The sequence below is a fragment of the Dermacentor silvarum genome, chromosome 9, assembly GCF_013339745.2.
Source record: "Dermacentor silvarum isolate Dsil-2018 chromosome 9, BIME_Dsil_1.4, whole genome shotgun sequence".
Lineage (NCBI taxonomy): Eukaryota > Metazoa > Arthropoda > Arachnida > Ixodida > Ixodidae > Dermacentor > Dermacentor silvarum.
In genome coordinates, this window is record NC_051162.1 from 34,769,762 (window position 1) to 34,780,864 (window position 11,103).

Here is an 11,103-nt window from a genome sequence, read left to right on the forward strand (position 1 = left end):
CAACAACCTTAAAAATTAGTAATGTTAACTTATTTCCTCCACCAAAAGTACTGTGGGAGAGGGTCCATGTGTGTATTGCGGCGGTCTGGGAGCGTCACCGTCAGCAGGATTCTCATTCTTTGCATATCAAGTGATGCAGCACTCATACTTGAAGAGCTTAGGGCCTGGAAGGAATTTAATTATAGGCATAAATGGCAGCGCCCCTCTCTGGCCAGAATGTATACAGAGAAATAGACTTGGCATAATGTTGCTTCTAATGCTGATTAAAGATGTTAAGGAACAAACCTGTAGTTCAGAAGCAGCGTTCTCATTTGTGATAGTTGCTCGGGGTGCCGGCGACACAACTAATACAGCACTTTTCCTTGCCCGGTGCTTCCGGACCTTTCTTGCCACTGACAGCCTCCTTATGAACGCACTCTACAAAAGACAGCATTCAAATGTACAAATGCTCAATCCTTCAAAGAATGCCAATATATAAGAAGCAAATGTGCCGCCTGTTATTTGTATAGGACAAAGCTGGACAACTTCCTTGACATGATTGAATATTTGGCTTCTGAATTCAGTAGAGTCAAGACCCAGCATACAATGCTTTCAATCTATGCACACTCATTACCTGTTATAAACATAAGCACTGACTCATAAACCTGGCTTCTTGTTTTCTGCAGCCGGCTTTCAGGCTTTGGTTCATCCCACATCAGGTGTGGGTACATCTTTACAAGAGCATCTCCAAGGGCCTTGTACATCCAACGACATTGGGCAGTGTTGCTGCTGGTGATTATATCATTCTCACTGCAGATAGTTCAGCAAAAATAATGTTTTGAAGCACTCATTCTATTTCCGCATCAAACAGCAAAGAATTGCTTTTGCATGAAAAGCTGGTGAATGATAAGGGATGGTTTAGTGTTCTTGAGGAAGGAAAAACTCACTCTAAGAAGAGTGCGATTTCTGTCCGGAGCTGGCGACATAGCTGTTTGTGCTGTCTTTGTGAAAGCACTTTCCCCTCAAGGAGCGGTTGCACACACGGAGAAAATGTAGGCAAGTTCTCAAGAAGCCACTCAAAGAATTCCTGGAATAAGAACAGTACTTCATTGTAAGACACCACTGCACATATATATAAAAACATTCTCTGGGCTGGTGGGCTTTACACCAATGTTGAAAAAATCACACTTTATTCAGAGAGGACACTCATGGAGACACTTTGTGATCCCATAAATATTGTCATCCTTTGAGTACACAAACAGGGGCCATGGGTACAACAGCGATTCAGACCTCATTGCCATTGTATGCGTTGTCTTCAGCAAAACAAAGGCATTTACATGCTTTGCGTATCTGGCTTGAACAAGCACATGCACAACAAAAAAAATGTTGCTGCACCAGGATACAATTGCCTGTACCTCTCCAAACAGTGGACCATCGCTTCTTGAAACAACATCAGAAATGGAGATCTTTACATTAGCAACATTGGCATACGACACAGAAGAAGCTACTTCGCCAATGTTCCTGGTCTCTAAACCACAATGTAGGAAATCAGACGTCAGGATGAATGGCATTCCAACATCTGGCATGCCACGTTGAGCTTCTTTAAGTTTAGGGTGACCTGGTGCTTCCCAAAGATCACTGGACATTTGTTTGAAAAAAGTCAGCAACTGATAAGGGAATGTTTTTGAAATTCCAGAATTTCTTGGATTTTGGAAGGGCATTTTTGCCTTCAAAACGCATTGTCCAGTGATGATGAGAAGGACCAAAGCGTCTTATCTGTGTGCTCATGTGCAGCAGCATGTGGTGCTTCGGCTTAAATGCATCTGAGCCATACAGCCTCACAATAAGTTCATTATGACGTGCAATAAGGTGCTCAACATCCCAAAGCACATCAGGAGATAACACAGGAGAAAGTAACAGCTGCGTGATTATGCACAACAACAAAAAACACTCACAGTGTGGCTTGCACATTGTTTCTGGGCACAAAATTATCTATTATGAACAAAAAATGCAGCATAAGCATAAGTAGAACTTGCTGAAGAAGGAAAACTGAAATCAGATTCAAAAGGCCTGGGATAGTCACTTTTGCTCACAAACTTGTGGAAAGAAAATTGAGACAGGGCAGCATTGAGTTGGCTTAAACTGATCCATGAAGCTTCTCTCACAATGAATTTTGCAAAGAGTTGCAGTTCAAACGGAACAACCCCTTCTAGCAGGACGTGCATCGGATCATAAAGCAGGTCTGTCAAGATCGAGAAGTGGTTGATTTTGGACAGCACAGACCTAGAATTGATACCACATTGTGCTGAATGCTCAGTGAAGCTTTTCTTTGAATCCGATTTTTCAAGTTGCAACAACTGCTTTTCATATTGACACTGGGTACGCAAAGAACACTCTATCTCATAGTGGAAGCGAGAAAATTCAGATGTTGCAACCATACAAGTCCTACATGCGAAGCGGACATTCTTGCTGAAAGATTCCTTGAATCCTGCTATGTTGTGGCATGCCAGGGAGTCTCCAGAGTATGCCAACAGGTACCCAAAAAATTCTTTGCTATGCATTGTTTGAAGGTCACAGCCAGTTTGTAGCTTATTCACAGTAGAAAAAAAGTCACTAAGGAGCTTTGCCTTTGCATCCATTGACTTCAAGTCCTTTGAGTTTCCTACAGTAAAAAAATATTACTCAGTTTCGACCTCTCCGATGCCTTAATATTTACAAATGACACATAAAAAACTGTTAGTTTACCTCTAGAGCCTCTTTTCATGCCAATCGGATTGGCCAACTCGATATCGTCACAGTAAAGTAACATCACAATTAAATTTTCATCATGGGAACTGCCAACGGGATGTGTCTGAAATCTCGTGTGCCAGGTCAGTGAATCCTTGAAGCAATGGAGAAAATAGGGTGGTGCAGCAGATTTTCAAGCAGGCTTTTAAGAGGATAATATAGCCTTTACTCCCACAATCAAGAGTTACCTCTACTGGAGCCACATATATTCCTTCGGAACAATAAAGTGCCTTCCTTGCACTGGAATTATGAAGAGCTGAAACATCAAGCGCAACGCCGGCAGCTGCCAAGATATTTGCAACTCCATGTACTACTGCGTCTACAGCTACTTTCGTACAGCGATGTTGTGACTCCAGTTGCCGAGCCAAGCATGACAGTTTGGTAATCAATTGAGGGCTTGAAGCCTGTGTCTCTGCAGTACTAATGTCTGTGTTAGCCTCGACGGTCAATTGATTAACTGAACTAGTTTTCGCATCCATCACGTATGAGGCACACAAAGACTGGCTACTAGCCTGAGTACTAGACATTTCCAAGTCAAGCGTATTTACAGGTATTAATCTGTTATCAACAGCAGATGATGAGCAAGATTTTTCTATGTGATCCTTGTAGTGTTTCACGTGGGCATACCGCATGTGACATATGGTACATTTTAGTGTGACTTTGTTCATGTGTACATTTTCGTGTGACGTAGAAAGCCATAGAGGTATCTTGTGGTGAATTGGCACGCACTGCAGACGTGCTTCCTAACCTGGCTTTTCGTAGGTAGCAGTGGCAGATCATTGGTGCTTCGTAGGTGGCAAGGACAGGTCATTGGCGCTTCTCGAAGGCAGCAAGGACAGGTCCCTGGTGCTTGTATTAGGCAGCAGCGACGGATCATTTGTGCTTCTTGTAGGCAGAAGGGACAAGTCATTGGCGCGTTGTAAGCTGCTGCTCTCAACTGTTTCACCAGGAGCTGTGGTACATAAGTCTGCATTTGCTGTAAACAACAAAGTAGGTTATTTAAATGCATATGCTGGTTTCAGACTACTTGAACAAAATGTAACATACGTACATGTTAAAAATATGGATAAAGCGCCAGTTTACTGATTAAGAAAACAAATATCACTAAAGAGCCAGGTACAGCTACATTTAATTAAACGTCAGCAAATTTAATGCATCAAGTATACTTGGCGCATCAAACCATTAGGTTGTTGAGGTAGGCTAACCCTCAAGCTTTCTTCAAAATTCATACCTGTCCACTAAGAGCACACTACCCCGCTCCCTTTTATATGGAGTCATATACATACATCAAGACTGGAAAGTGGTGCATATGTCCAACAACAGCACAGCACTGGGACACAGTCAACAGCAACAAACTGTACAACAAACAAGCATATTGCTCACTTGTTGAACAGCAATCAGAAAACTTTGAGGTGAGCCAAAGCAGGAGTTCTAACAAACAAAAATTGAACTAACTTAAACAGTGAGGCATTTCTAAAAGATAATATCATCAGAAAAATATGTTTAAGTTATTTTCAGTTTAACCCATCTGCCATTGCATTCACACAGTAAGAACTAGTCAAGATATTTCCATATCATACCACAGTTTCCTCCAGAATCTTGTGGTTCAGAAGCTTCAGAAGCATCTGTGCCGCGAACATGCCAGTCCCCAGTCCAAGGAGTGCTATCTGAAAGAAAATTTGACAGTGAGTGATAATACATTTATATTTGACAGCTGTCCAACCTTTTGAGCAACCAGGTAGCGAGGAATTTGCCATCTCGTAGTGGCCCCGCACACCATGAGCAACCTGACCTGAAGAAAATTTCAGAATTCATGCTTCATTAAACACCAAAGACAGAGCAAAGATTTGGGTATAAATTTCTAGTGCACTAACCATTATGTTCTTCCCAAGAACCACTGTGATTTTCTGTTTTTGCATCTATGTCTTGTGTGGTCACTATAGTAAGGCAAGAAAATACCAACATCAGTTACTCGTAAGAGATTGTGAGCATATGGAAACCAAAAATGCGACATACCAGCAGCAACTGTATACGACGTTGCGACAGCCCTTCTGATCGACATTACAGCATTTTTTAATACTTTGAGGTCACTGTGTACTATACAATTTCTTTCTGTAACGATTTTTACTTGTAAAACGCCTCGGGAGAATTTTGGAAGTTTAACATATTTGTTTCCAGTAATTCCGAAAGACAGTGCCACCTTATCCCACATTCTGCTACGAGCGACTGCTCCCCGAGAATCTTGGCGGCAGCACGTTGGTGATATACAGTGTTTTTAATGGGACTCGAATTTTGTCAAGAATTCAGGATGCTTTCAAGAATTTCCAAGCATCGCTGATAAATTCGGGAGCATTGTGGACACTAAGCAGGAATTAAAAATGGAACTAGTAATAAACTGCTCACTTTTTTTCTGTGTTTAGAGCATTTCAACATATATAGTCCCATCACATGCTGGCCCAATGGTTAAATTTCAGCTATAACTTTATACTGGGTGCCAGGTGCCTAGTAAGCGTTCTGTTAGGCGTGCCTGTAAGCCAAAACTTAGTGCAAAAAAAACGCCGATGGCATGTCTGCTGCGGCCAGTAAGCTTTCACAGCCGATATTGAACCTCGGATCTAGCTTGCACTAGGACTGCGCTCCAATTATCTCAGCAAAACGTCGCCCGCAAATAAACATTATAAAATGTAAATGAAATTTACATTATTAGGCAACTAAGTATTGTCATTCAATGCTTGCTTAATGTGCACTATGAAATCCAAGTTATCGACGATGCTCAGAGTCGTATCGCACGTTCACTTTTTCATTAAATGCCAGACCCACTGAAATCAGCCTGTAGAAACACTGCTCAGCCCAAAAAGCATGAACGTTGCCTATTATAACAGATGCTGTAAAACACACAGGAAACAGCTTTTCTATGTGTAAGTATATATTTATTTTGGACAAAATTGGCTTCATATACTCACTGGTATCGATAGTCACCGCTTGGCTGGAGTTTGGCACATTAGAAACATCATTACCAGCTACAGCTGGTTCCACAGACCCTGTCAAACATTAAATTTATCTGCTTATTTCTTCACACAGAAGGGCATGTACAGTGCTCACGGATTAAAATGCGACACTGCAAGCGCATGGCCGCTCATGTATGCAGCGCCTGTGGAAGCACGATCTTGCATTGCGGTATACCGCTACACTGTACGTTGGCGCTGCGGAAAACCACAGTCCCGCTCATTGGCAACCGGAAGCAGTAAGCCCACGCTCAAACCACGCTCACTCTCATGGTAAATACCACAATGCAACGTGTTCCTTCCAGGGGTTGCGCTGCATGTACCGGCGGCCACAAGCTCGCTATGTCGCATTTCAATCTGTGAGCACTACATGCAAGGCAATTAGAATATAATGCAGAAGTGTGGTTAGTACGCTGGTATAGGATTTTACAGGTATTCATAAGCACAATTACTTTGTCAACAAAGCTTTTGTTAACATGTTTTGTAAGCGTCCAAGTGATTACAAGCATGCCCATGGTAATATACAATGTTGCGGTCATGAATTTACCTACCATCTGCAAAAAGTTATTGTACTGCAATACAAATAAACCAATATAATAAAAGGGCGACGTTCTGCGATTTTGCAAAATGACGTGCATCCGTACAACTCAACTAAAAAGAATTCTGTAGGAACTTCACTGGAGTTTAGGCATTTGGAAGCATGGTGCCACTTGCTCATCTCATTGTGACTACTACTGACCATCACTTGAGCTTTGCTTAATCAGTACTGACCATTGGTTCAATACACACGGAAAATATCGGGGTTCAAACACTATATGCATCGGAGGTCGAGAGTTCGATACCCTGCATGCTTGGAAGGTTTGGGGTACCATTTTTTTCTGCTTCGGAGGTCAAGGGTTCGACAGCCTGCGTACTTGGAAGGTTGAGGGTTCGAGCCCCGACATGCTTTGTAGGTTGTGTGCATGAGTCGTTATTTACTATATACCACTATACAGGGTGTTTTTTTTTTAGCTTCACCAAACTTTTTAAATTAGAAAATATAAATCTTGGTCACGTTATGTTTACCATTCGAGTGTACGGATTGGCGGCCTCTAGATACAGAGCAGTTAGCACTTACGTGCGTAATTAGCGAAGTTACGATAATTAACTTTCTAATTATCAACAATAGGTGGCTACAGCAAATGAGTACTTGGGGCCCGTCCTCGACACTACCTATCCCAATGATCAAATTTGGAATAGCGGAGTTCATGTGGGAGCTACGCGAACAATTATTTCCCCTTGGCAGGCTCCTTGAAACCGAAACTGGCCGCGAAAAGAGCGTCGATGTCGCCGCCCCCCAGCCTTTCGTCACGTCTCCGAAGTCAGCGCCGGTCCGGCCGCGCGAGCAGGTTGCGTAATCTCTTTGCTGTCTGCGGCGTTGGCCTGGCGCTTCAATGCCCGCGGGCCGCCAAATTTACTTCGTCATTCCGTCGGGCGCCACGTTGCGCTGTAGCGCCAACCCCGCTCCTTGGGCTTTTAGATACTGCAGGCACAACGTCATATCAGTCTGTAGCGTCGACTGCGAACGCCGCAGACAGCAAAGAGCTAACGCAAGCTGCTCGCGGGGCCGGACCAGCGCTGACTTCGGAGACGTGACGAAAGGCTGGGGGGCGGCGACATCGACGACACAGACGCTCTTTTCGCGGCCAGTTTCGGTTTCAAGGAGCCTGCCAAGGGGAAATAATTGTTCGCGTAGCTCCCACATGAACTCCGCTATTCCAAATTTGATCATTGGGATAGGTAGTGTCGAGGACGGGCCCCAAAGTACTCATTTGCTGTAGCCACCTATTGTTCATAATTAGAAAGTTACTTATCGTAACTTCGCTAATTACGCACGTAAGTGCGGAAATTGCTCTGTATCTAGAGGCCGCCAATCCGTACACTCGAATGGTAAACATAACGTGACCAAATTTATATTTTTCTAACCTAAAAAATTTGGAGCAGCTAAAAAAACACCCTGTATGTATCCTATGTATTTCCTATGAAGCTCTGTGTATTCCTATGGGAAAGGCGTTAAGTTACGGACATATTTGTTGGGGAAGTAGCCGAACAATGCTCACGCATTAAAAGCGAACGCCACAGGCAGCGATCGGCAACACCGCGTGCAAGCCACTTGAGAGTAAAATCAAGTAAAGGCACGTTCACGTTAGCGGTAAATATCCCTTAACGGCAAACCGGCCTCCAGTGCCGTAGAACGTCTGCCGCGCGAGAGGTGTCCAATTGTAGACGGAAATTCGGCCGGGGCCCCGGCCGCCGCCAAAGCCACCTTGCCGCCGCCCGACCGACGGGCCAATCGACGACCGCGAACCTGCGCGCCCGCCACCGGCAACGCAAACATCGGCTGCAGCTTCTGTTCCACGCAAATCCCCGCAAAATAATTTCCACTACGTAAAGTGATGCATACATTGTACACGTTACGAAAAACGATATCCACTGTCAAACGTTAAACACGAACGAGAGCTCCGATACCTGTCCAGCATCAGCTGCACTGCACGCTTACCGACGGGAGACGACGGGCGCGGCTGTGCTCGCATCGCTGCCGACGGCGCCGCTACTATAGCGTATTTTCTGCATTGTCTATAATTATTGCGAAGAGGACAGCAGCGGTATGAAATATTGCGGCTTGTGAGCGTCGGTGATTCATTCCGAAGCGCCATCAGCTTTAGCTTTGAGGGAAACGGAAAAGGCTAGCGACGATATCGGCGCCGCCGAACGATGAGCAGCGGTATATAGGCTGCCGTCGTTGCCAGAACGACACCTTCCTCGGTCGCGATTGATCACTTCGCTGTACGGCTGCCGCACAAATGGGTCCCGGTCACATCCTATGGTCACATCCTCTTACGGCAAGTAAATCTCGCCGTTCGCGAGGAAAGCCGCCCATCGAACGGCGGCCCGCGAACGCGCAGCGGGCTGCCGTGCCGGTAACGTGAACGAGCCTTAAAGCTTTTTTTTAGCATAACACGGATTGCGTTTCCGCGCAAATCGCTGCTTACCCCTTTTGCTTTCTCTTTTCACGTCCTTCCCCTCTAATGAAAGAAAAGCTGCAGCCTAGTTATATACCGAATACAGACAAACCAGCACAATGCAAGAACACTTACCGGTTCGTCTAATTTTCCATGACGATCCGGGGCAGTGATCACAGTAGTCACAGCGAATGTTCGCCGACCTCAGAACACTGTATCGCTCACAGTCACAAATGACTCCTTGCAGCGACCCGCGCGCTATCCCAAATAAGTCCCGGTTTGTCAATGCCATTGTCCCCGACAAAATTGGCGCGAAAACAGCAACGAAACACGCATGCACAGCTCACAACGCCATGTTTGCATCTCCGTCCCGTCATGCAATGCTGGAACTATATAAGGAAACGCAGAGAGATGGCATAAGAACATGGCCCGCTGCTTCTGCAGTTGAAGTACAGTAACTGAAGCACGATTCGGACATTCAGATCCGGCGGCACATATTCAAACAAAAACGGGTTCGTTGAGGGTAAAACAAAAACACAAATTTATGGACATAGTGCGCTCTTAGAAACAATGTTGCAGCATTGAACACAATCATTCTTTATAGCCTTCATGGGGGTATAAACTTCAGACAACTGTATCTTTCATCAGTCTACACGGCTCCGCGGTCAGTGGAGTGGCTGTATGCGGCTTTTCCGTGCTGGGTTTGCTGCGCTGACATGCATTGGCCCGTTGGACCAACCGTGTTGCTGCTGTACAATATAGCGAAATGTGGCGTGTTGCACACGTTTCTACTCGTACCGGTGTCTGAGTGCACAATCAATAATGGGAGAAACGTGCCAAGCTTTTAATGATTGCATTTTGTTTGCATCAATTTCGCACCCTCGGCGCAGAGATGGTTTGCTAAAAATGCTCCATTAAGATACATTCCGTTGGGGCAACACTACTAAATTCTTTGGGCGCTTTCTAGGCAACGACGCATTGCTCTAGATGGTTGTAATATGAGGAACGTGGTACATCAGTCTGCGATTGAGCTGCTCCATGAATGGACCAACCCAAATTCGCACTGAGTAAACACGGCAAAAGGGCCTTCCAGGTTCCCACCATATAATAATAACTCATGCTTTCTTTTTCCTCGCCTCATGAAGAAGGCAGAAGTGCCAGAGGAGCATTTTGCCACGAGATAAACTAAACATACGTCAAAAGTGCTCCCCAATCCGTGAATGTGAGACTCATAACAAACACTTGCGGCGGCGTGTGTCGGCAGCGGCATGCGGCGGCAACGAGATAGCTTTCTGCAGGACACATGTAGGGCCCGTGAAAAGCGCTAATTGTATATAATATTTGCTCATTCGGTGATTGTACTTCCGGCAAGAATCGTCATTATTCTTGCAGAACATTCTTTTCCCGCGGCGTATACTTCCGATATGTGGCTCTGCCGGCTCAATGAGTAATTTGCTCCATGCAAAATTTGCGACTGAACACCCGTACACAGGCTTATCAAGTGGATCAACAACGTGTGCATGCAGGTTACTTATCCTGCGCTTTGTTATACTGTGTAAATTGCGAACTTCCACTCCCTATATAATGTCTCCGTCGGGTCTCGGTTAAAGGTTACTTAAAATTCTATAGGTTACAATATAGAGGTTACATGCTGGCAGCAGATCAATGTAACTAATAAACAGCTCCCGTCGCACTCAGTTTCATCATTGTAACCCTTAGCATGAGCAATAATAATGAAAACATCAAAAGGACTGACGATGTAACCGTTATTTTATTAGTTACTGATGTTTATAGGTATACTTATAGGTTACCAAGATTAGAGTGTATACGTCTGCGTTCACAGGTGCACCACTATGAACGGTGGGGGTGATTCCACACGATGGCCCAGGTTCACTGGTAAGAATTGATGGTAGGTTTACCTGTGGTGCCTATTGAATATTGCTCGAGCACCAGATGATTACCTACGTGATTAATGGACAGCATCCAGATGGGTATTTTTTTGCCCCACAGATGTCTCCCGTTCACACTGCGAAGGACGTGGCATAGAAAAGCGAAGGGTAATGCGACTTCAATGTTGCGTTAAGGGCGCTGATACGAACATTATCGAGCATGTTTAGGACCGTATAAAAGTGAACCTTTCGAAGTTGTCCCTGGACTTGGTAAACTGCGACCAACTGTGGCAAGCAATAGCAGAAGAGTGGAAGCGCCTTCGACGTGACAGCGCCTCCATCGAGGCTCCCTATGGGTCTCTGCCTCAGAAAATGGAGGTCGTCATTCAAGCCGGTGGTGCATGACGCATTGTTGGCCACCTAATGCACGAAGGAAAAAAA

General features: G+C 44.9%; 1 protein-coding gene across 1 annotated transcript in view; it reads right to left on the bottom strand.

Moving 5' to 3' along the window:
- Positions 1-596: 596 nt before the first annotated feature.
- The window catches only part of LOC119463523 (uncharacterized), an 89,366-nt gene continuing 78,859 nt past the window's right edge, over positions 597-11,103 (bottom strand). Inside the window, exons 4-5 of the mRNA XM_049655259.1 lie at positions 927-1,066; positions 597-789 (exon numbers count right to left, since the gene is read on the bottom strand). Of these exons, the coding sequence (XP_049511216.1) occupies positions 597-789; positions 927-1,066 (333 nt within the window). The remainder of the gene's footprint in view (positions 790-926; positions 1,067-11,103) is intronic.